This window comes from Cydia strobilella, chromosome 21 (genome assembly GCF_947568885.1).
Source record: "Cydia strobilella chromosome 21, ilCydStro3.1, whole genome shotgun sequence".
Taxonomy (NCBI): domain Eukaryota; kingdom Metazoa; phylum Arthropoda; class Insecta; order Lepidoptera; family Tortricidae; genus Cydia; species Cydia strobilella.
In genome coordinates this window covers 2,549,670-2,577,599 of record NC_086061.1, presented here as the reverse complement: position 1 = coordinate 2,577,599, position 27,930 = coordinate 2,549,670, and the positions used below count along the sequence as shown (strand labels likewise).

Sequence of the window (27,930 nt, the reverse complement as noted above, 5' to 3'; positions counted from 1 at the left end):
GCACCAAAATGTACAAAATAACTGCAATCTTGAATTAAACCAACGGTTGTAAATGAACCTATATAGAAGACGTCCGGTTGTTGGTGCGCAGAGGCAAACACATTCCTTATAGGGAAGTGGGGCGCTGCCTGCAAGAAAGGGGCCTTGACCCGCGCTCCGGATATTTCCTGGTGTCCATCGCAATTCAACGCGGTAACGCAGCGAGTGTGATGGGCACCTTTGCGCCGGGGGTTGTGCAGTAATAAAGCGGGGGTAATTCTAGATCTATTTTGGTTTCTCTTATTTTAGTTTTATGCATAGATATATGTATTTAGTTCATAAGTTATTTTTCTTTTTATGATATAAATAAATGTTTCATATAGATGACCATTACATGAAATTGTATGTTCATTATATTTATCAAAATTAAATCAAGTTATACCTATATCTGAACTTCCTACATAATTACGATTCCAGTTTGCGAATATACATTGGTATAAATCTAGATATTGACATGCGTATTTTCGCCATCAGCAGTATATAAAAGATACAATCATGCTAATTTAATAAATTACTGTGTTCTTTTAGTTTGGTAACCCAGACAATTCGCTAATAGCCCTAACCGTGAACCGCAATTGACACCTAGAACATACTTAATTAAAGTCCAATCCGAGATTAAGTCCCGTCCCATTGTCTCGTTTACCTAAAACCCAAATCGGACCTCGCTAATTGCTGCTTCTTCATTAATTTGTGTCAACTCCTCCCCCCAAAAGTCGCACAACTTAGCCATAATCAGAAGACCCTTTCTAGTCAGTTGCGATCTCTTCACAAGAGGTCATGTCAAGTTGGTAAGTTAGCCAACTTTAGTAAGGCTCGCGTAGATGTAGCGATCTTTGAATGGGAAGGTCTATCTATGGTGGTGGTAGATGTAGCCAAAAGGTTAAAAGCGTGGTCTATGGATCGCACGCGTGCATTCGAGTCCCACACGTTCGCTTGATACTGTGTTCTTTTCAGTTTTTTCGGAAGTTGAGAAATTTGGTGACTAGTGTTGTGAATTGACGACTTATTTCTTCTGTGCCTTGAGTTAAGAAATAATAAGGTGAGTTTAGTGCTTTAGGTTAATAACTAGCAATTACCATTTGGGTTTTAGTGAATATATATTTATACAGGGCGCCTAAAAAATAAGTACATTTCCGTTGCCAGGGAGGTTTTGGGATTATACTGAGCAACTTTTACTATGGCACCAGCCACGAACTCACAAAAAAATGTTTACGCTCACATAGAAACTGAACCAGCCAAATTATTTTCGCGATTTCGGGGTTGGTTCCATAGTAAAAGTTGCTCAGTATAATCCCAAAACCTCCCTGGTAACGGGAATGCACTTATTTTTTTAACCACCTGTGCATATCTTTATTTGTAACTTTGTACCTAATAAATATAATGTAGAATAGATATTAAATTATCTTTTGTTTGTTTTTCTAATAATTAAATATGTTTAAATTGTTCGTTAATCCATTTATAGGTACCAAATGGTCTCAATATTACAACTGAATTGAAATTTAAAAAAATAAAAAGGTATTTAAATATGTACCTATGATATAAATCGTACTACTTGGTTTGTTTATTTATTTAAAACCGGCCACTTTATTATTTATAATGAAAATGCCTACATAGCAACTGCCTAAACCTGCAAATCTCGGTACTCAACAATACCGATTGATTTATGAGTGTACTCAGTCTCGGTACCCAACAATATTGATTTATGAGTGTATCGAGAATGCAATTACAATTCACAATTACGTATAAATGTGTCTTCGGCAAGTACCCTGAGAATGAAGACAACGAGGGCATGAGACCGCCGCCTCACTTTTTACTACCTGTTTATATTGAATCCACGGATAATCATCATACCTATAATGACACTACAACTTGGGAACAAATTAATGTATTTTATTATTTTTGATTTGTGTGTTCGTGGCCTCGACTACTCGGCTTGGTCCCTTTACCTATTCTTTAGTATTTGACATCTATTTCAGTTTATATTATCACACTAAAATTCGTCTTTCGTTGTTTGTATGTTACTGACACATTATGGACTTTCGTTCGAAATAAATTGATTGATTGATTGATAAAGAAATTATAACTAAAAGTATAATTTTGCAAATACTTAAAGTATAGCCTTACTTAACTTACATTCTATTATGTTAAAGTAGTTTTTTTCAGTCTTGGCGGGTTTTAATTTTTAGGTAAAAACCCAGATTGCCATAAAACAAGCGCGTTGATGTCTTTTGTTCCATCCTCTGGTTTTGTCCTCCTGACCGCGGCGAACGTGATTGGTCAAATTCATTTTAGTTGTCTAAAGCGTTTCGTAATGAAGTCATTATACGAGTAGTTGACTCGGGAGCCCATAGTGAAAAGTTTAGTATGCAATGTAATGCAACCATTAAATTCGACGAGAAGATTTTTTTTTATCAATATCGCTGGAGATGTCCATAAGAACCAATTTAGAAATTTATATATGTTGCACGTTTATCTAAGGTAAGTATCGGATAAATATCAGCCGTTTTCCCCTAGCCATCAGAACCTTTTAAAAGTTGTATATCTATGCCCTCTCTCAGCGATATACGCCTTTTCTTAAACCTGAGGTGATGGGGTCATTACCGGTGCAGTCAACACGCACCGGCTACAACCACTTACGATTTCATTGAAGATTCACTTTACCGATTATAGAGAATTATCGAGTCTTTTAGAAAGTGGAATCGTGATTATATTCATCATTAGCATCTTGGTAACATTATTGCATCTTTAGGTAACCTACTGCTATTTAGTTTTTCGACGATGTTTGGACTTCTAAGTGATATTTCATGTTATGTAGTAAACAGGCCGCAAAAACCGTCCATTTTTAGCACAAGGTAAATTTTTCATTGAGCTATCAGAAACAAAAACAAACCTATATGTATGACCTACAACTCATAAAAAACAGTTGTAAATTTAGTTAGTTATTACATCGTTCGCGCTACTTACTTATATATTATAATTTATAATATAATCTTAAACAAGACACCACAGTCATAGGTCAAACCATAGTTCAAACTTAGCCCTCACTTTGCTTTGAGCGTAAAAAATAATCTGACCTTTTGTTTAATAAAGGACATCGTGATGTGTCGATTCCTTACCTTAACTGCACAATACCTCACCACTTGCTCAATCAAAATGGTCATTATCATTAATAATAATTGTGCAGTCTCCATTGAACAAAAGTTTTAAGTTGCTTCATCGCATCCCAACAATATAAATTGACTCTTTGGTATTTGGTAGAACGGAAACCTTGGTGCGCGAGTCCGATAAAGAAAAAACACTTCGATCTTGGGCTTATTTAAAAAGGTCTCCAGAAGGAATTGAACCGAAATTAAACTTTTATATGTGTGTGGTGTGTGTGGTATAGGTTTCAAACTTCGGACGTTCTGGAGAGAAAAACAAAAAGGTGACAAAAATTCGGTCATATACAGACAGAGGTTAAAGAACAGGACGATCAGCTATAAAAGCGTGTATCTACCAAAAGTTACATTTTAACAGTGACTTTTTATGAAATAAAACTATGAAAACGGAGTATATCGCGTATATTGAATTTATAATACATCCCGACGTTTCGAACCCTTTACAGCGTACAGTAACGTACAGCGTAGCGTACAGTGACTTTTTAAATGTAGAAGCAACTTCTTCATCAGTTTTCGAGACTGACTAACGAAATAATATAGATAGAATACTCGTCGAAAGTGTTGTATAATGTATCACGGTTGACCCAATAACTTGGCCTTCACAATACAAACAAATGAAGTAAACATTAGGTTTATTCGAATATCATTAGCTCAAATCATCGTGACGATCATTACGCAATTTGTACCATTATCATCATAAGACAGATCATCATCAATCCATCTCGCAACGACCATTCTACAATGAAACTTAACTATATCGAAATAAGGTTTGAATTGTTACGGATCGGATTGAAAGAAAGATATATGACGGATGATAATCGTAAATTAAGTTTCCTTATGACAATGCGTATTTTATTGTTATTAAATGTCCAATTTGAATGCTTTGGGAAGGTCTCTTGAAATTTACAATGGTTTATAACAAGGCAAGTCAATATGCGGAAACTGACAACCTAATTAACGTAAATTTAATTAAGCACTACAGGCTTAAATTTCAATAAATAATTGGCTATGATATCTAATATCCTAGGATAGTATTGTGGGTACCTACATCATTTAAAATGTTGGTATTTGGTAATTTTAATAACAAAACTTCCGTGAGACACATACATATTAAATATATTAATAACGGGTCACTCACGTGTCCCCTCCCTCCGTCCCTCCCTCCCTCCCTCGTCCTCGTGTCCGTGAGCTCCTGATGACGCTCCTCGGTACGGAGTGAAACATGTCGAGCGTTTTCGACTTAAAACACGTGAGTGACCCGTTATTAATATATTTGGTATTTGGTAGTTTCATTTTTCAATAATTTACAGCATTCCTGCCTATTTTTCATATTGTAGCAGTGTCGAACACAAGCATATGCGCCATGCACTGACATATACATATAGACAATCTGTCGAAACCAAACTGTGTCCGCGAGGTGTCCGCCATTTTTTGCGTTTGACGTCTGTCACTAAGCTAAACAATAAGCGCAGCTAGCCAGTAGCAAGCGCAGCTAGCGAGTTGCGGAAACATTTTCTTCAAGAGGCCGCCTCTAGTGTACCTATACATATTACCTCAATGGCGCCATGTGCGGCTGTGGGGTGATCGAGCGATCTTTATTTTATTAGAAGACTAATCAGTGTCAACGACTCAAATCTATAGTTTTACACCGTACGTTTTCCGTAACGCAGACAAATTTCCTGTTCGCAATTAGATTTCATCTCTACACTTAATTTACATAGCGCTGGTGATAATTATAATACTTATAATCAGGTACAATAATAGAAACAACCTCGGTACACGCGAGCTTCCTTCCGAGTTCCGAGTGTCATAAGTCCAGGTGAAATCGAAAGGCGGCGGGTCGGGCCGAGGGTCAGCGAAAGTGAACCTGGAACCCGCCGTGCTGATCCGTGATGCACTCTATGCAATTTATAACGGTTTAATGTGCATCGAAGGACGTGTTTTGCCGTAAAACTGGTCTGTCGCGTGTTTGGAACTAGTTAATGGGGTGTATTTTATGATTTGCCGGAATTATTTCCGACCTATAAGTAGCTAAGGTAAACGTAATAGTGTTTGATAGACTTATTCCAATAGGTGACAGCCCGTTTTTCACCTCTATAGCTTGAAATTAAAATTAAAGTTGGCAACTTAATTAGCCCTTGGGACATTTACGTAGTTTTTTTTTACTTTAATAAGTTTTTATTGTAAACGTTATGCTGCAATATTGTCTGTTTCTTTCAAATATTACAATACTATGCTAGTTCCAAGTTTAGCTAGGCAGGTAGAAACGCATTAAGCACTATATTATTACGTCAAATCACATTACGATGACGATATACAGTGTGGAAAGAAAGAATAAGCCCTGGAGGGAAAGTGCTTTAAAACCTCATTAACTCATTTTGCTCAAAGGAAACATTCTTTTATTTTTAAATAGACAAAACTGCATTCAAAGACTTTTTGAAATTTGCTTTTTTCACCCGGGAATTGAACCGACTAACTATTAAAAAAAATAAACACGCTATTTTATTCTACTATTCGATACAGTTAATGTTAATTATAACATTTCTCCAAGAAACACTAGGCCTTAGACTCGTCTGTCGTACAAAATACCTTTTTGTTTATTTTCAAAAGTAAAAGAATGTTTCCTTTATGCAAAATGAGCTAACTTAAGGTTACTTTCTTGGCGTTAAGTCCACCTTTTGTACGATAAGTTTTTCTTTTGTGCAATAAAGATTAAATAAATAAATAAAGCTGATCCGACATTGGAGATTGAACGATCAAACTTTGTAAAACAATACTGTAACCTCACTAATACCTTATCTATGTATCTATACTTATGGACTCAGAGGAGAATTGGTTTATATTAAAAAAACTGCTGGCAGATAGTGTTTTTCGAAGTGAAAAGAAAACGCGTACCTACCTACAGAGCATGTATACAATTTCCATACAAATTGTGACGTATTTGGCTCTTAACATTAATTTTGTGTTAGGATCGGCCCGAGGCTTGTTAATGATATATGTGTGTGACTGTAATGATGATTCTGATGTCTCTATGAAGTACCCTGTGGCATTTCGTGCGCGCTAACACTTGCAGCTTTTACATCTGACATTTTGTTTAAGGGTCATAAAAGTGTGTAGGATACTTTCCACATTATGACATTATAATTCCAATATTATTGTCAAAGCGATAATAAAGGTATTCGAAATACAACATCGTATTTGCCGCCGACCAGTTATAATAATCAAATTATTTACATATGCAGGTATATTTACATATGACTGTTCTACCAGAGTATGTTTAACATACCTATTGTATAGCAGAAATTATGCTTCTGTGTGGAAAATCGTCGTCGGTTTTTTTTTTGTCCGTAATATGAAATTACATCGGTCGGTTATACTGAAAGGCAATCTCAGTGCTATGTTAAGCAACGCTTAAAGGCATAAGCTTGCATAATTAATTACAAATCCTTATTCCTAATAGACCACCCAAGTACCCGAAACAAATAGCTTGCAAAATCAGTAAAATCACAAGCAATTTGAAATCAGTCCAAGCGAATAATTAGGTTAAACAACCACTAATCTAAGATGCTCTTGCGCTCATGCAATTGTCAGTTGTCATTGACATAGCTTACCAATCATAATGATAGGACTAGTATATATCTGGTCTCCAATTGAATACAGTATTTACGAAGCTTCGGACCAAATTATACTAGGAAACAAGTAAAATGTAGGCTCCGCTCGACAAACAAATTGACTTCACATCTTCCATATCGTAATAAGTCAAAACATAACATAAGGTGACATAATGTTTGCGTGCACAATGTGATATATGATGTTATGACTCTTCCTTATTGACGACCGGTCTGGCCTAGTGGGTAGTGACCCTGCCTGTGAAGCCGATGGTCCTGGGTTTGAATCCCGGTAAGGGCATTTATTTGTGTGATGAGCACAAATATTTGTTCCTGAGTCATGGTTGTTTTCTATGTATTTAAGTATTATATATATCGTTGTCTGAGTACCCACAACACAAGCCTTCTTGAGCTTACCGTGAGGCTTAGTCAATTTGTGTAAAAATGTCCTATAATATTTATTTATTTATTCCTAATGATCCAATGTGCTGATGCTGACACCAGAACTGACCACTTTATCTCGTTGCTGTAACGTTAAGGTACAAATGTGTCGACGATAGTACAGCTTATCTGATTTAAAATGATCTTCTAGGTCTGGTGGATGCTGGTTGTTGCGAATTTGAGTTTACCTTATCAGGAGGAATAAATGCATCATGATATTTTGAAAATTATATTTATATAGAGCATAATATATGTTTAGTTTTTTTGTTGAAAATTAGTTATTTTTATAAGAAGGTTTTTCGCCGATATTATAAAAAGCACTGGGTTACCTATTACTAATTAATTTGTGTTAGCTAGGTCACACAGGGAATGAAAATACAAATAGACCCAATTTAAAATAAAATACTTTTGGTAAAACGGTAAAACTTTTGAGCTTATAAAATACGAGTACCTAAGTATAATAATTTACTTAAGCACCTACTTACTTAGTTAGTTAACTCTAAACCTTTGTCTTGCGCGGCACATAATAGGTAATATGTCTGCAATTGTTCTAATTTAGTCAACAACTAATAACCCATGACCATTTAGTTCTCAGTCAAAAAAGAACCTTTGACCTTTCACAGCTATTGTTACTTGGAAAGTTGCATCATAATCGGACAAGCTTATATTTAGATCATAATCGCTCGTCGGATGAAGGTAACCACAATTATACATCATGATTAACCAGGTTACCCAGATTATAGTTCAGACGTTTATATCACATTTGTTTAATTTTACTCGATCTTGTTTGTAATATTGTATTTTATAGTATTTTATACAATCGTGATAGAATGTAGAGCTGTTCAGTCGAGTACCGCCGTGATTAGGCCACGAAGCTTGCTTAGTAATTGGCCTAATTAAGGTTCGAGATGGAAAAGCAAAATCACATTTTTTATGAATCAAATAAAAATCCTATACAAGATACAAGACATTTATTGATAAGTTAATGTTTTACAGGTCAGTAAATAGTAGGTATATATACAACCTAAATAATTAAACAAAATTAGGTATCTTCGCGCCACTTGCCACTCCCACTAACCCGGGGTAACCCGGTTAAACCTGACTCCAAATTTACCAGTAGGTACAATTTGACATTGGGTTAACGGTTTAACGGGTTAACCCCGGGTTAGTAGGGTGCAAGTGGCGCTTAGGAAATAGAACAAAAGACATCAACGAGCTTCTTTTTCATTAAAAAGACGGGTGACACAGAAGTTGATTAGGTACAGTAAAATTCATTCATTCATATCTTGAAACCATTTAAAAGCATACCTACTAATTAATAAAACATCTGATCTCACAATCGTTCGTGTAAATTCTTGTTATCTTCATTGACCAACCGCAGCGCTGAGTTTCAAATTACGGGTTTCAAAACGTCAAATTTGAAACAATAGCGGATCCTTTTCCCAGATTTTGCATAACGTCTGTGAATGCTCGTGCACATTAATCGTGTTTTCTTATCTTTTTATCTAACTTCGTTCAATAGACCTATGACAACGAGCAGGTTAAGGAGGGTAATGTGTTTCTGCCAATCAGGGAGTTAATCAAAGTTTTTACTGACGATTGAAGAAGTTGATTGATACGTGTGGGTTCATAGTTCACATATAACTGCGTATGACCGATATTTTTACGTTATTGTCAGATGATTCGAGTTATTTAACAAATCGTTATTGATAATAAAAAACCTAATAATCGATCTAGTATAAATAATATAAATAAGTATTCACTCCACCATCCAAGCCAAAAAGTTCACCTTAGTATTTATAAGTTATTAGGTAATTAACTCTACAGATATCTTGTAACATTTACCTGCATATTTAATAAAGCCAACCCTTAAATTATATAGAAACAAAAAGCACGCGTTTTGTATAGCAGATATTAAATCTGTCAAAACCAATCTTCACTCGCTTAAAAGCTTTTCTGAAACACGACTAATAAACTTTGGAGTAATTAGCAATTGGCCATCGTGTACTTAAAAAACATTAATGGTCTTAGAACTCTTAGATAACTTAGCGGTTTCACTCACGTATTTTTAGTCACTCGCGCGACATGTTTCGGAGAGCCTAGGTCTCCATTTTCAACGTACGCCCGCCCGTCGTAACCGCTACTCACTCAGGAACTGTTAGTGCTTGAAAATGGAGACCTAGGCTCTCCGAAACATGTCGCGCGAGTGACTAAAAATACGTGAGTGAAACCGCTAAGTTATCTAAGTTAGTATGTCTCACGGTGGTCTCACGATAGTTTAAATTCTATTAATGGTCTTATTACCATGTACGTAAGTACCACTGTATGTAAGTACCACTTTTCAATGTACCAAAAACTACGGCAAAATTCTGATCCACGTCTCAGCCTTTAACAATTTAACAAAAACCTGTATAAACCCCAATCACTCATAAATCAAACTTATGTCTCATTAAATTAGAATTCTGTTGAGCATTGCAGCGCTCTAAATAATTTACCTACATACAGTTGTTCCAATATTCTTTCAAATGTCGTACAGGTATTAGAATTTTATTGTCACATACAACCTTTCAACGTTTCACGGTAGAATGCACACGCGATGGTATCGGTAGCAAAAAGTGTTCACACGCATACAATATAGTAGTATAAACACTTTGCATATACTGCTGCTAAACTTAAAGGACATGGATTTCCTAATTATTATACGCCTTGCGATGAAAGCGAGAGTACTTATAACGTGTGTTTGTGTTACTCATAGCTTCGCCCCTGACTAGGCTCTCTGGTCAATGATGTCGTTGGATTCGTGACAGTAAAGGATGACTCACGTTAGACCGGGCCGTGACCGGGCCGGAGCTTCCGGCGCTTACTTTTCTTATCACATGACAGGTGATCACGTGATGCTTTCCATAGAAAACGAAGCGCCGGAAGCTCCGGCCCGGTCACGGTCCGGTCTAACGTGAGTCATCCTTAAGGCGGTTTTAGATAATTTGTCACGTTTTAAAAATCGATTACTATATGAAGTATATGAAAACTGTTCTGTACGGATTTGACACAAAAAGGAGTGTACAGGTTTTTAAAGGGTCGGCAATGCGCATGTAATATCTCTGGTGTTGCCGTCGTCCATAGGCTACGGTGACTGCTTACCATCAGGCGGGCCGTATGCTTGTTTGCCACTGACGTGGTAAAAAAAATTTTAGGAAGCGTCTCACTTGTAAAAGCATCTTGAGCGTCAACCGCTCTAAGGTTACTTTTTACATGGACCGATACAAACACCACGAAAGTATTTATTCAGTTATTTAACAACACGTTCAATCAAAGTCGAATAGTACCTATTTCGTCACGTCATAAATTCATAATCTCCATAAATCCGTGTTGATGTCTTTCCAATTTTATTCAGCCCTTCAAAACTAACGCATTAAGGTCTTCCATTCATTCCGCACGTAACTGAAGTGACGCAATAGTTTGAATTCTAATGCTTTTTGAGGCCACGATGTCATTTGTGCAGAGTAATGTATTGACACGAGCTTTCTGAGAACGCTTGACATATTAACCGAACGCAACAAGGAGGGTCATGTTTAGTGGCCTTTTGCATGTGTTTTTTATTACGTATTGGAACATTTTTGAACTGGCTCGGTGCATTGGCTATTTAATTTAGGCTTCTATTTTCTGAGGTCGAATTATTTTGATGTGTACCTATAAATAAGTTAATATTAAGTATAGGTATATATAGTCAGCATCAGAAAAAAGTGTTTCTCTGCACACAACCTTAATGCAGGGGTGCTTGTGGGACTGCTTTGCTACTTAAAATTACATCAACTGTAATAAGGTTCTTTTTGAGCTTAGAAACAAATTAAAAGAAGAAAAATTCACTGTCTTAGGTGGGACTTGGAAATATTCGCTGTATTGGGTAAGATCTTGGTAGCTCAGATGGCTAGTGATCCGCAGACGTTTCTGCTTGATATCAAATTAATTTAGGTTCTTTTTGAGTTATTTACATGTAGAAATCGCTGGAGAAATAACGATCCAAAACTCTAGTTTGAATAGTCGCAATACCTCTAGTACCTATCTATACAGTATAGGTATAAATTACTACAAATGTATGATATTTGCTACACCTCCAAGATGTTACTGGTGAGTTATATATGATTCCCTGTAATTATTATATAAATACTGTTGTGTAATCCGATATTTCACAAAATATTGAAATAATCACCATTCTTCTATGGGTAGTTACATAACCGCAATGTACACTTGCAAAATATATGCTAATATTAAACCGTACATTACCCGCCGCTGCTGTTATTTTGATGACGCAGACTATTCTTACCAAGTACGAATATTCCATCCCAATTGAGAAATAATCAATAGTTTTGTATGTTAATGCTTGCCCAAGCGGATCGATGTGTAACTCCGGTAAAAACTATATTTAGGGAGGATGACTACAGGCCATAGCCCATAGGCTATGCTCAGCAAATTGGAACCGTGGGCTTAAGTGGGACTATTTAGAGTTGACAAATAGCAAAACTTAAGATTCGTTTTATGACGTCGATCTGACGTTGTATCAATGTGTCTCGATGGCCCAATTCAAGGTTAATCGTTCAGGTAGCTTCCAGACAACCTGCCAACAGACAGACAAACTGAAAGTAAACTATAAAGTAACATATTAAACTACATGATTCCTTAACTATTTCGGTTTATAATTTATATATTATTAACAGCAAAACGCACTAGGTCTTGAGTAAACGATTTATTTAAACTCGATACACAACAATGCTTGACCGACGCTTCCGTGGATCCGGCGCCAAGCCATCTTGACAGCTCGCGCTCATGACAACCGGCCTGTCAGTTAGGGGCGCGTTCCGAACTCCGCTAACAATATGTACGAGTATAGTAGTGTGACTACTTTAAAAACACAAATCCAAATATGTGATAAAATAATTTGATTTGTTCCCAAAAGTTGTATTTTTTTACCGGTTTCTTTTGCATTTATTCACAAAATTGTAGCGTAAGTTATTGATACTCTGTATAATGAATTGTTAAACCAATGTACTTCACCGATTCAACTATCTAAAGTACCAAACAATGGCTAAAGCAGTCACATGACGCGTTTTTATAGTCTTTACCGATAATAATTAGTCGAACCTGCAAACGATACGGTGAGAAAAATATGACACTTGACTCATACAGAAAATTGGTTTCAATAAAAACGATATGACAAGGGTCACGAACTTACTGCATTCACCTTCCATATATTGGGGACAAGACTAACTTTTAAGGAATACGTGTCAGTAATTTTAATTTTATGTACAATTTTTTATTATTGCCAACTGTACTTTGAACAGTCATCAACTACTCATCAAAACGAATGTAACGAGCATGGACTTGAGGTTGAGAGGTTGTGTTTATTTATAAGAGTTTAATATGACCAGTTTAATAATTATGGTACTATTGCCGCCGAGGTTATGAAGCAGCTATGCTAGATTTTAGTACAATCGAACTTCAACTTGCATGATTTGACCTAAATTAACTAATAAAAAAAATTGAAAGTTCGATGAAAGCTTCTTAAAACCAACCAGAATTCACCTTGCCGATTGGTCTGCCGAAGTGCCAAAAAATAGACAATCATAAATCTATACACTCTAAGACATAACTCTTCTTTTTACGTTTTTAGGGTTCCGTAGTCAAATAGGAACCTCCCATACAAGTTTTTTTTTTACTTTTTTTTTTAAATTTTACCCAATGGTGTGGCGTATCGTTGGATAGGTCTTTCAAAACGGATAAGTGAATATTTTCGGAAATAATCGCTCCGAATGAAAAAAACGTGTGTCTCCCTTCCTCTAACTTTTAAACCATGGGTCCAAAAAATATGATAAAAATCGTAAAAGCTTAATTTTTATTGAAAACTATAGGGAACATGATCGGTCCAGCCGCTTTTGAATTATTGCAAAAAGTCTTATTTTCTTAGTAAAAAGACGTACAAACTGCGTATATACAAAGTGCTGCGATTGCTGCGAAGGTACTCCCATAAGCTTGTAATGTACATGATACTTACTAATAGAACCCGTTGAGCCTATTCAGGCAGAATGGTAACTACGGAACCCTACACTGAGGATGGCCCGACATGCTCTTGGCTGATTTTTTGTTACATCATACGAAACGTAAGTACTTAAATTAGTGTACCCAATAAAATATGCTCACCTATCATCGAGCAATTATACACTTAACATACATCTTCCGGCGCACACGTCGTTTAACCTCCAAATCGTACGCCACATTCGATTATGCTAAATTTACGGCCTTAAATTGCCCGTTAAATACCAGTGATGCTGCGGTTATATTGAAGCATTTTAATTGGGTGCAGAGAAGATAAATATTTAATGTTTTTAGATAAACTTACGTCACTATTATAGTAAATATGGTTTGTTTTGGTTTTATAAACTTCGTTACAATTTAATGCTTACTTTGCATGCATCCATTTGAAAGTTGAAATAGTATTTTGTGCAACAGGTATATAATTAGGGTTCTTAAAATTCCAGGGCCGAAGTAACAAAAAGAAACGAATTTGAGTTTTGTAGACAAGCCCGAGAATTTTAAGAAATAATTATGTACCGTTGCACACAATATTTTTTCTAAGACAGCGGCAAACACCTAAAATTAGACATAAAATCAAAGTAAATATTGGCTTAGTAGATCTTTAGCCTAGAAGTCAGATAAAAAAAAAACAAGTGCATAATATTGTATAAATATTCCTAAGAGCACTGCTGTTAGGATCCTAAGAACCCTGAGCCTGCACCCCGCGCGCCGCACTTCTTATGAAGTTAATTTCCATCTCACTGGCAGTTTTTTACAAATAAGAATGCTGGAGCAGAAAAACTAATATTATATTATTTTCTAGTACTAATTACAACATATCACATAAATGCCAAGTCCATGCTCTGAGTTTAAATCAAACTTTTAAGAAACCAACTATATAAATCTTATGCATATATGACGGATCAATTTAGCACAGACTTTACATTACCTCACTCAGCGTATTAAGAAACGCGACCACAATCGATACATCGGATAAGAATCCCGCGTATCGATCGATCACGATCATTGTTCGATCGATTACATCATGTCTTGGTGGTTGGATGAGACGTGTATTTGGGCCAATTGAGATGAATACAGGTGCAATCAAAGGATGATAGTTATGCACGAAAACATTTTTGACATAGCTTTATTTTCTTCACAATGGTCAATGAGCTTGCAACTGGAGGCCTAGCCAAGATGCCAATCTATTACTACCGCTAGTGTCTCTCTGTCGTACTAATATGGAAAAGTGATAAGAATAAGAAATATTTATTAGCACAAAAATAATATAAAACATTGATTCATTTAGACGAACAGAATTGTGCTTAAAGTTCTTTACTCAGCTTGATGTCTCGAAGTGAACGCTGATTTTTAGTGAAGCCTGATAAAACTAAAATTTGACTAGAACTAAAACTAAAACTAACTAGGTAGCAGAAATAAGTTCAAAATTAAGTAAGTAACAAAAACATAAGGATCAATCCATATCCATACTAATATTATAAATGCGAAAGTGTATCTGTCTGTCTGTTACCTCTTCATCACGCTTAAACCGCTAAACGGATTTAGTTTAAATTTGGCATAGAGATAGTTTAAAGGATGACTCACGTCTCACGTTAGACCGGGCCGTGTCCGGGCCGGAGCTTCCGGCGCTTACTTTTCTATGACATGACAGGTGATCACGTGATGTTTTCCATAGAAAACGAAGCGCCGGAAGCTCCGGCCCGGACACGGCCCGGTCTAACGTGAGTCATCCTTAAGTCATGATAGAGACATTACCGTTTCGTTCGCTAAGGGGGCAAGGATTGGCATCTTTGTTGGCTAGGCCCTTTGATCTGATGATGCCGTTTAAATTCACAGAACTGAGCGACGTAAAACAGTACCACATCGATTTTTTATAATGGAATTTGTGAATTATTCAAAATAATTTTCGTGGAAAGTATTTATTAAGAATAAGAATAAGAATAAGTTTATTGTTTACCGTGTCAAACATGATGTTAAAATGATACATAGTACATAGTACCAACGGCTACCCTTTAAATTAAGCTTAAATGTTTTTTTTTTTTCAAATTTTTTGCACGCCTGGTTCTAAAGTTAGAGGGGGGGGGGGGGGCAATATTTCTGACCTACGAAGCGATTATATCCAAAAGTATCCACTGAAAAAAAAACGTTTTAACAACCTTAATGTTATTTTTGAAGACCTATCAATTGGTGTGCCATATGTTGATTTTACTTGAAATTATTTTTTTACTTTTGTTTACCTATGGAGTGTCCCCCCCTAAAATATATTTTTTAATAAACTTTAACTTCTAAACTAAGTAGCGGCTCACAAACTACACCTAATTTACAAATTTCTTTAAAATATATCTTAACGAGTAAAACTAGACATACAGGCAGACAGACGGACATGACGAAACTATAAGGGTTCCGTTTTTGCTATTGTGGCTACGGAACCCTAATTAAAATTTGTCTGTACCTGTTCTGTATGCCATGATAATTCAATGCCCTAAACCTGAATGCGAATGTCTATTGGATCACTATCGGCGCGGTTCCCAGACTGTTGGCAGTAACAAGCAGCTCGTGACTTATTTGGCGATGCGCCGGAGAAAGCAGGATTTATACACTACCTATTTCACGAACGGCACCATCCGACATCCGTTTTCACCAAAACGGGAGAACGATAATAAATCCCAATAAATTGTTATTAAATTTGAATATTAAGTGCAAACTGTTATGCTTGCATGAACCAAGCTTTCAATTGAGAACAGGCATTAGGTATTGTCTTGTGTTACTTATGATATCATAATATTGGGACTGACACGAAACGTGGAATATTTTCACTTGTAGCTACTTTCTTTGATAAAACCTCGACTAGACATTTCGCCGGTTACATAGCTATGTAAAAGCCCTAGAATCGGACCAAGGTAACTCTGCATACCAGCCAAATTATGTATGAAAAGTTGACGTTGATTCCCCTCTTTTTGTTCTATTAAAATCGGTGGCAAAGTTATAGACGGGCTTTATTTAAAAACCGGCCAAGTGCGAGTCGGACTCGCGCACGAAGGGTTCCGCACCATTACGCAAAAAACGGCAAAAAAATCACGTTTGTTGTATGGGAGCCCCACTTAAATATTTATTTTATTCTGTTTTTAGTATTTGTTGTTATAGCGGCAACAGAAATACATCATCTGTGAAAATTTCAACTGTCTAGCTATCACGGTTCATGAGCAACCTGGTGACAGATGGACAGACAGACAGACAGACAGACAGACAGACAGACAGCGGAGTTTTAGTAGGTCCCGTTTTTACCCTTTGGGTACGGAACCCTAAAAATGTCCCCAATTTACAAATAGGTCTCTGGGATACAAAGGCCAACTGTACTTTGAACAGTCATCAACTTTTAATACTCATCAAAACGGTGTCTATATTTCAAAATTTCTAACATGCAAGTGTACAGTCGCCATCAGATATATCGGAGCGGCCAAGGTGCTCACAAATATCTGAACACGCCTCTATTGTCAAGGCGTTAGAGTGCGTGTTCAGATATTTTGAGCACCTCGGGCGCTCTGATATATCTGATGGCGACTGTACTTGGGCTGTCAATGATTCTATCTAATATCTAGTCTTAATTATAGATGAATGAAATAAATTCGCAAACCTTATTAATTATACTGTATTTCCAAATTAATTTGAAGTATACATTTCTTTCAATGTTGCACTCTGGTAGTAAATTCAGAGGCAGGTACTTAAAACGCTTAAGTAATCTAGCCCTCTGCTAACCTAAACTGATAAACCTCTAACTTTATGCTTAAACAACCGAGTGTTCCCATAGGTTGGTAAAACCCAAACACCAAAGCGGTTTCACTATGCAAGATTATAACAAAGAAAACAAATATGTAACTCGAATATTACATTGTAAGTGTTAACTGAAACATGTGCATGCTTCTAACAATGCGCTTTCCATCATTAGAGTTTCCTAGGATCTGCAAACAGTAAAGTCAGCGACAACTTGTATAATCTTGACTGATTACATAAATATGATGTCAGTTTCATTACCTGAGGCAAAGAGGATATAATAAGATAGAGCGGTACTGTCATAGTAAATTTTGTAACCACTGTAAATTCACTGCCATCTATCGACATACTTTAAAACAAAATATGAAGATTTATTAAAATACGTTAAAATGTATTTAAATATGGATAAATGATTTTTTTATTTGCATTAATTATTTTTATATGATTTTGACCCATGTTCTTTAACTGATATGCGTTAAAATTATAAATAACAAACGAAACCGTCAACGCCCTCTATACGAGAATAGGCCAAAGCTAGTGGCGCCATCTGGTCGAGAATCAAATTTTCGTGATTTTCGAGGCACGTTTTTTCCTTAGACTGTATCCATCTATTACGGAGTTATATCTATCTTTGCCTGAGGTGCATCTCACGGCACATTCATCAAAAAAAATTCGATATGGCTGCAGCCGCTACAGGCTGCTTCAATACATTTGTATAAAGCCTTACTTATACACAGCTACTTATTTTCTTCTACGTCGATAGTATTTCTGCTTCCTACTATATGTAGGTACATTCAGTAAAACTGTTAGCTTAGCACCCCTGCGTACATATGCTAAGCTATTAGTTTGGCTGACTGTAAGCCAAGATAGAGCAACTTACTTATATGTTGACGTTATTTTCGAATACAATATAAATAAACTGACTAGCAATTAGCAGTAAAATTGAACGTACTTACAAAGAAAATAAACGTGAATTGCCTATGACCCTCTTTGTAGTTTTATAGCTTAACTACAGTTGCCAGTAACCATTATGTAAGGAATATAAAATACTTACGCGTTTATGTAATTATTGGATGACTAGCACCTATCTACTTACAGTGTAACTCCTTTTCTTATGGAGGTGTAAGTAAACACACATGTCCACAAGCATACAGACCTTTAGGTCTTTTTCTTCCTCGGTCCCTCATTGCTGAGGATCGCGACCATGTATGCTCCGTCTCCATAGTGTGCGGTCATAAGCCACATGAGTCACGCACTGCATATTGCCGCCAACCACCCTCTTCACACCATCAGACCATCTCGTGGGTGCTTTTCCTCGCCCGCGCTTGCCATCCATTTGACCCAAGATAATCTGCCTTTCTAGGTCATGCTTCTTATACCGCATGATATGTCCAAAAAAGCTGAGTGCGCGTTCTTGACATATTGTAGAGAGCCGCGTGGTGATTTTCACGCGAGGTGACCTTTACTTATTTACTTAAAAAAATGCCAACTTATGCAGAAGTGTCTAAGTACGTGTTATAGAACTGCTATGGGTACTCATATTAGACATACATTTTATATTTCAATGGCTAGTACCTAAATTTCATTAAGAACAAGTTTCACAAATCATACGGAAGTAAGCTCAAGCCTTCCAATGGAGTTAGCCACAATGCGTCATCTAAAAATTTAAAATATATTTGAAACGACACTTGAACCTGTCCGTATGCAGTCTCTCAACTTTGACATTTTATTACACAACAGAGGTCATCACTTAAACCCAAAACTATTCAAAACATTGTAACATTCGCAACGCGTGCGCAGCTCACGCCAAAACGTTACAACGACCTTTCTCTGATTAGCAATTTTCAATTTTCTTCACTCGGATATAAAGCTTAAGTTAGCCATCTGTAATACGGCTATTTTAGCACGTTTCATGGTAGTATTTAAGCTAGATTTTTGTGAACTTATATAATTTAACTCAAGACCGACATTGGCACTTACAATGATTTTGTTACTTTTGGGAGTGATTGTTGTTGTGTGAAAATAACGTTCACTGTTCATGGATTGTGACCTATACGACCTATAATATGAGATGTATTTTAAGTTAATAGTAAAAGAGTTACTTAAATGACACGTGACCTAAACCTCGATTATTAAAACAACAAATTGAAATTATCAATAAAACGTGAATGAATATAGAGGTCAATAGAAGGCCAATTCATGATTAGGCGCGTCTTAGGTTACTGTACTGTCCATTAAATAGTTTACTGTACGTTGCTTAAATTATGCCTTGTTTTACATGTGCTTACTGTTTTAAACAATTCATAATATGTAAGCCTGAAAAGGGTGAAAGGTTTAATCCATCTAAAATTTCATAGGCCCAGGCGATTTAAATAAAAGTTGACACTTATGTGCGGGAATGACCTACGCCCCCGAGCCGTGTTTACAGAATTGCACAAACCTGCTACTTCTATTTGTTTACGTTACGCTACAGCTTAACAGATATTTTCGCAACGATGACATGACTGTCATAACGTGAGGTGAGAATGAAATTGTATTAGTACCGCTACGCTAACCACAATATTCAATGGTTTTAGAAGCTATTGGAAAAGGTGCTTTGGTTTGCAAAGCTACAGTCCTACATTGTATGTAAAAACCGCACGAACTACTCAAAAGTCCAACTGACATAACAATTAAGTGCATAGGTCTCAATACTAGTAATTCGACCCGAAGAGAGACCTGCATTTTAAAGCCTTTAACCTTCAGATCAAGCTATCTCATTAAATGTTTCCCGTGTTTGTAATTTGTAAGGGTTATAAAAGTAACAATGAATCCCATACCAAACTCAAAAATTAAGAACAGTTTCCTAATTAATATTAGGAATTCCTAATTAATATTCCTAATTAATAAAATTATTCAATTTAAACCGACACAGAAGAAACCATTAGAATTGCAACTACAAATAAATAACAATACAATAGAAGAGGTAAATGATTTCAAACTGTTGGGTATAACTATACCTATAGATTCAGGGTTAAACTGGAAAGAGCATATCCAAAGTCTCAAAACAAGAATAATCAAATTTATCTACGCTCTTGGTATATTAAAAGCGAACACGGATTTTGAGTCGGCTTTATCAGTATATTTTGCTTATATCTATTCTGGCCTCCGATATGGCGTACTTCTCTGGGGAGATAGCACAGACGCCAAAGATATATTCATCCTACAGAAAAAGTGTATACGAATCTTAGCGAACGTACACATTCCTAACAGCTGCCGCCCTCACTTTATACGGTTTAAACTGTTAACGTTGCCCTCAATATACATAATGGAGGCTGTACAATTTGTTAGACAACACACAGAATTATTTCCATTAAAAGTCGATACGTGTAAAACTAGAAGTCAATATAGAAATAAGCTGCTACTACCTAGACCTAACTTAGCAATGTATAAGAATGGACCACAGTATAAATGTATCCAAATTTTTAATAAAATCCCTAATGCTATCAAATACGAACTAAATGAGAAAACTTTTAACTCTAAACTGAAAAGCCTATTAATAGAAAATTGTTATTACACAGTCGAATCATTCCTGGAAGATAATACGTTAGATAAATATGACACCGAATTAGTGTAAGACTGTTAACTTGACATATTGCTGCCATCACTTTAATATTAATTGACATTCATTAAATAAATAATAATTATAATAATTTGACAAGTTAATTCAATCAAAAATTATTGTATCGGTGCATTGTTGACGTTGATATTGTTGAAGTTACTAAATTAATTTATGAGACTAACTAATAGGTTACTAAACCACTGATACGCTAATATGTTAATTTTATTATGTTACCTTAATTGCAATGTGTAAATTAGAATTAATAGAATAGAAAAACTGTACTATTGTGTGCCCTTACAGGGTGTCATGAACTGGCTATATAAAATGTAACACCTTATTATGTACATGACAATGCAATATTGAATAAATGACTAAATGACTAAATATATTGGCATTGATACAGCTGTTGAAACACAACACAATGGCAAAGGACTAATACGGGTACTCCTAGACGCAATTAATTCAATTAGACAAAAGCTTACAATTAGCCATGGGCGATAGTTGAATTAACACCGTATTGTTCCTCTGGGACACAGACGAAATGTGAAAGAAAAAGTGTAATACCGTGTCAAGGTTAGTTACTAGTTAACGATATTGGCATCTCTTTAAATCTTATTTATAGCCAAACTTTAATGCTTGTCCATGATATAGGTTTAATAGTTCGCAGATTGGCAAATTGAGACAACTGGTATTCCGATTGTTGTGTGAAACCAAAATTAATACTTAAGTATTAGTACTTAAGTATTAAGTATTAATATATCAGGAGCATCGAGCATCAGGTTAACCGAAGCCCAGATACTTGGCATCATCTTGTTTGAAAATGTAATCGAAACGACTAAAACCTACCATTGGCAAATAGTAACATATTCTATATATTATGAACATCGTATATCCTGTAGGATCCGCAATCGTTAAAACTTTACTTAACAAGTGTCCCTGACTAGCCAAGTGTGATTACATCCATAGCGCAGGCGCTCTATCGAGGCGCGAAGATAAACGCCATTGTGCCCACGCGCAGACATAGATCAAACCTGGGAATCGAACCCGCAACAATGCACAATGCGTGCAACCTTACGCAATGCTTACTTTGTGAGGTTAATTTACATTTTTTTAAGCTAATTACCTATTTTTCTAGTTTTACAAGGGAAGTGAAATTGATGTGAGAAAAAAATTGCACAAATTGGCTAGACAAAGACGAGGCGTATCAAGGCTAGGTACCTATGTCCTGATCTTTTTGAATCACAGACAGAAGTATTATAGTAACCAGCAAACGTATCACAAGTTGTTACAAGGATTCAAAATATCGAGCGAAAATTATCTACTAGCATACGATTCACTTAGTATGTAAAATAACGTTAGCAAATGTTTTTTCCCCTCACTAGCTCGGAAAGCCGTCTTTTATCCTTTAAAACAAGCGGGGAAAAACGCATTTTATCCACTAGTGGGGAAAGTAATTTGACCTTGGATGGAGCGTGTTTAAGTAGCTTGACAGATAACAAAACGTAAAACGCTCATAATAATGGTTCGTTCGATATTAATTATCATTAAATAAATGGTTTGAGAATCTAATAGAAAATACCAGATTTAGCTTTATTTAATGATTTTAAGTTATAAACCTTAAAATTCCATAATAAACGTTTGTTTTTTAATAATTATGTCAAATATAATTCTGAACGCACAAGTTAAGTCGATGCAATTTCAAAACGCATCATTGACATTTCATACGTCAGAAATGTCAACATTGTCAACAAAAATTCTACTTAATAACTTCTCACGTAAAAGTACAGAATTCAGAGTTTTTTGTTATAATATCGTAAAAAAATTAGTGATTCCAGTTGATGAAAATGATCTAACGCCTGTGGATGTTGCACTTTCCTCGCTATAGTGAGGGGAAAAGTTTTGTGTTACACACGGGTGCAAATGTATTTTACTTCTCGTGTGTTAAAACACTCGCTACGCTCAGGATTCTATTTTAAAACCACACGCTTCGCTCGTGGTTCAACTATAGAATCCTTTCGCTTGCTCGTGTTTCAATTCCACACTCGCGGGTAAAATACAACTTTGCACCCTTGTATAACAAATAACTATTATTTTAACTTGCTACTTCTGATGCTGACTTCTTAAGACACTTTGATTGATTCAGGTTGTAACATTGTTGTAATTTTGGATTTTAGATGGCGCGGTGGTGCGCTGTCCTGGCGCTGTGCGCGCTGACCGCGGCGGCATGCGCCAACACATCCGAAGCGCAGTCGGCGCAGGCGAAACTACGTAAGGCCGTTAATTTAAGGAATAGTTTAAAACTGTAGTAGTATAGGCACAGAAGTTTGAAATAAATTATACTTGGGTCTATATTTGAGTATTGGACCGCTTCACTTGCTTGAATTATTTTATCCGACTGTCACGAAGAGCAAATAGCCTGATGGCTTTCTAAATAAAATTTCTCCTTTAATATATTTTTAGGGTTCCGTACCCAAAGGGTAAAAACGGGGCCCTATTACTAAGACTCCCATGTCCGCCTGTCCGTCTGTCTGTCACCAGGCTGTATCTCATGAACCGTGACAGCTAGACAGTTGAAATTTTAAATACTAAAAAGTACAGAACCCTCGGTGGACGAGTACGACTCGCACTTGACCGGTTTTTTTTCTACCAGATCACTGTTGCCGCCAAAACAAAAAAAAAAGTGAAAAAAATCGAGGAACAAATGCTCAAAAACTTCACCTAGGTTAAATTTAAAATGTGAGAGTTGTAAAAGGCAGTTTGATGTCACGTTGAGAGCAGGTCTCGTCTGTGACATGTAATTTTAGGGACCAATTTCTAAATCTATAATTATGTTTACCATTTCTACATTAAATTAGGTATAGACTAGGTAATAAGTACCTACAGAGTTACCTGATCCCCTAAATAAACTCTATAACAGATGTCTCTATAATCAGTTGACTGTCGATTGCCAATAATTACTGACAATTTGACTCAAATTCATCTTGACTCAACATACCCTACGTATTAGTTAAAAATACAAAGATATAAGATAAATTAAGATAATATCGACTTTGAAGAGTTTGTTGAATTTGAAAATGTCTGAGATGGTTTTGGTAAGAGAAATTGAAAAAGGAAAGACAGAGAAATGCCTAGTTATGTACATTCATATTAGTACATAAAGATATTTGTTTGCGAAGAACAACGCATTTAGAAGATCATAGAAATAACCGACTTTAATTTGAGCGGTCAAATTTCTTGCTAGATTATAGTCAAAGCTAAAATAGACTTGTTTTTTGGTAATAAAATTACGAGGAATGTTAAAGAAAGCAAGGACAAAATAAACAGTGTAGATTATTCAACTTAGATTATAGATTATTCAAAAGTGAAGAACAAACTCAAACAATGACTCATGACATGACATTTAGTAAAACACAATGCTATTTTTCCAGAACAAATACGCAAACGCTCTAGGAGTGGTACGTACACAACAATTACTACCAATACCACCCCAATTCCACCATTCACCGTCCAATCCACTTGCCCACCGCCCACATCAACACTGAAATTTATATCACACTGGCGATATTTCATCGGTTACATATTAAATCACAAAATTCTGCTCACGACTTCTTTCAAAATACCCCATGATCTCTTGTAGATTTAAGAGAGATTTGGAAACAGAACGATTGAATATCGTTGTGTGATTATAATTCATCTCAGTTTACTGGCGCTGAATCGCTAAAGACGTTGTCACTTGTACATGTTTTTGATTCTTAAATTCAATGTTAATCTTCACATAGCTTTTTGCATTACACAACCAATTTTCTTTTACCTGAAAAAGGAGATGTAAAGCCCGCTTTGCTGTATCCTTAATTGTCTCCTTAGTCCTTTTTATCGGTCTTCTACTTCTTCCTACACCTTTTCAACATTGGTTACATGAATAAGTTTTTACTTTTTACAGTTGTACATATGTTCATAATTCCTTTTTGTAATATATTTTACTCGTTTTATATACCTATTTAAATGTATTATTTTTATTGGTTTCACGATTAGGTACGTTGTGTATTATTTTTAACTTTCCTCTTTTTAATTCTTAACCATAACTTGTTCGTACATACAGTCTTCTACCGATACTTATTCAATTAATACCTTATCTTTTCATTAAATGATATTGTATGTAGGGTTTTTAATGATCCTTTGGTGTTCGTCTTGTCTTCTTTTGTATTTTGTATACCCTTTTATCTCTGTCATTTCAGTAAAGTACCTTCATACTAGTTCAGCCTACCTATTAATACCTTCTTCTATTACATCTAAAAATTATGTTGATTTATCTTCTAATAAAATAATTATTTTATGAACTTATTAGCTTTTTGTCCTTCTTTGACAACTTTGTTTCTCCATTTAATATTACTTATCTTAATCCTATCTAACCAGTCTTCGTCATCGTTTTTCGGTAATGACCCTACTATATTCAATCGTCTTGGTCTCGAATAGCAATGCACAAGACAAGAATTTTCGAAACATCATTCTTAAATTGAAGAAAATGTTTCTTATCTAAATTTTCCAAGTTTAAGAATTTTCAGAACATTATTTCTCTGAGAATGTCAAAAACATTGCTAGTCTCGAAACTCTTCTCATCTTAATAATTTTCTGGTCTAATAAACCATCACTAAACCCCCATTTAATCGGTGATTTGGTATCTTCTCATCATTACTGATGACTCCTGGTCTTGCAGCCGATCAGTCGCCGGCCAAGCAGGCGGAAGTCGATGAGATGGTCAGCAACCTTCTTCAATGGATTCAGGGCTTTTATCAACAGAGGAACAGAAAAGGTTCGACACTGACTAAACAAGTTTTAACTTACCGTAGGCCTAGGAATTAAATGTATTAACAAGTGAAATAGGGGATTTGTACAGAAATACGTTTTGCACGGATATGATGGTCGCACTTATCTACGTGATAGCCTGATAATGACAGTAAAAAAATATTTTTATTATTATCAAGTGGATAACGCCATCCATCATATGCCTGCTGGATATTTAAAAAAATAAAAACAATCGTTTTAATAACTTCTTGTATACTTTCAGCTCGCCAATATTTTGGAGGGAAACCAGAAAAACCAAGACCATTCGAACCAGCTAGCTACCTACCGCCATATCCGCCAGCTGGCCAGCGTCCGACGCCATCGTATAACGAAGGGCCATCATCGTCCTACCAGCCGAGCCAACCATCACCGAGCCCATCATTCCCGTCGCCGACTCAACCTGAACAGCCATCATACAAGCCACCACAACAGGACAATGGCCCGTATCAACCGAGCCAACCTCTGTACCAGCCCAGCCAGCCTACCCAACCGTCCTACCAACCAAGTCAACCGAGCCAGCCTAGTCAACCATCTCAACCTTCATACCAGCCTAGCCAGCCCACTCAACCGAGTTACCAGCCAAGCCAACCAGGGTATCAACCTAGTCAGCCAACCTCGCCCCCGTATCAGCCCAGCCAACCGAACAAACCTGATGATACCACTTTCCCGCCCTATGAAGAACCCCAGCAGCCCCAGCGGCCCCAACAGCCACAGCAACCCCAACGACCACAGCAGCCGCAGGAGCCTCAACAACCAGACTCTGGTAGCGACGGTACATCTTCATCTCAAACTCCCGCAGTGCCCGATGATGACGACCGTCACCCCCCGCACATCCACGCTATCACTGTCGATTGCGGCAAAGAAATGATGACCATCAACATCGAATTCAATAAAGTTTACAACGGAATCATTTACTCTCAAGATCATTTCAATGAGCCCGAATGCGTTTACGTTAGAGAAAACTCTGGCCAAATAAAATACTCCTTCACAGTCAGCTTGAACACCTGTGGAACTAGATTCTTCAGTGACTTCGAAAACGAAGGTCAGGCGTACTTAGAAAATGTTCTGGTGCTGCAAAACGAACCTGGCATTCAAGAAGTGTGGGACCATATTCGCCGCGTCAGGTGCTTATGGGAAGGCAACCTAACCAAGCAGCTGATTTCCTCATTAAGCGTCGGTATGCTGAACCAGATTACGAGCAACTTCAGTGGTGATACTGCCATGGCCCGTTTAGACATCCAAATAGGACGTGGTCCATTCGCGCCTGAAGCCAACGGCTTGGTCAAGATTGGAGAAATAATGACACTAGTCGTCACAGTAACTGGTGATGCTGGCTTTGACATATTTGTCCGAGAATGCGTCGCACGAGACTCGGAGAGCCGCCATATCGTTCCCTTGACTGACAGCAACGGCTGTGTGCTTAAGCCTAAGATTTTCGGTGCCTTCCAGAAAACTAGAGAGACAGGAAATACTGGAGCGTCGATTATAGCGTACGCATTCTTCAACGCGTTTAAATTTCCTGATGAAATGGATTTGATTATTCAATGCGACGTCGAGCTGTGTAAGACAGACTGCGATGCATGCCCCAATCCTGGTAGCATAGAGCCCAGAAGGAGAAGGAGAGATGTCATCCATTTCGGAAACAGGACTTATGAGCCTTCGACTACCATCGCCAAGGGCTTGCGTGTAGTATTTGCGGAAGACTTGCCAAGGGACAACGATAGTTTCTGCGTATCGCCGTCCGCTGCCATGTGGGGTAGTGTGTTGATACTTTTCGGTTCTTTAACAACTAGCATAGCAGTATCCTACCTGTGGCAGAGGGGGCACGGTTCGAGCAAATTTTTATAAAAACCGTCAAGTTTAGAAAACTAATTTAATTAATAATAGGAGCGATTTGCAGAATGCGCCGCTTGAAAACTTGAAATATGTTTCTTAATTTATTTGATCCATAATATGTCATCTTTTATTTATGTGAGGAAACTTATCAAAGTCTGCGAATAAGACAACGATTCTTAAGTATAAATGTGATTTTAAGTTTTATTTTTTTTTATTTTTTTTACATACCTAAGACACTAAGTTTGCTGTACAGACTCTGATGTAGACGTTAAAATTTAGGAAGGCTTATAGGTACTAAAAAAAATTAGTTAACACTGCCACTAAGACCTGTAATCGACTAACAAATTTACAAAAAAAAATGAGTGTGATATGTGCAATGCACGAATATGATAATGATTAAATCATCATGAATGTATCTCCATTTTTATAAACAGTCATGTAACTGTTTATTAAAACTATAAGGGAATATCTAATACCGTACGGTATTAAATAGATATTCCCTTATAGTTCTAATACCATACGGTATTAGATATTCCCTTATAGT

The 27,930-nt window shown here is 36.5% G+C and overlaps 1 protein-coding gene across 3 annotated transcripts; it reads left to right on the top strand.

Moving 5' to 3' along the window:
- Window positions 1–522: 522 nt before the first annotated feature.
- Window positions 523–27,602, top strand: LOC134750830 (mastermind-like protein 2). 3 transcript variants are annotated; one of them, XM_063686062.1, is made up of 5 exons: window positions 523–1,078; window positions 22,883–22,976; window positions 24,137–24,163; window positions 25,423–25,518; window positions 25,774–27,602. In XM_063686062.1, exons 2-5 carry the CDS (start codon window positions 22,883–22,885, stop codon window positions 27,396–27,398), a joined length of 1,842 nt encoding a protein of 613 aa, XP_063542132.1. In that variant the 5' UTR covers window positions 523–1,078; the 3' UTR covers window positions 27,399–27,602. The 3 variants fall into 3 exon arrangements, with proteins under 3 accessions (XP_063542132.1, XP_063542133.1, XP_063542134.1); XM_063686063.1 differs by lacking the exon at window positions 24,137–24,163 and having other exon boundaries at window positions 524–1,078; XM_063686064.1 differs by lacking the exons at window positions 24,137–24,163; window positions 25,423–25,518 and having other exon boundaries at window positions 524–1,078.
- Window positions 27,603–27,930: the final 328 nt, after the last annotated feature.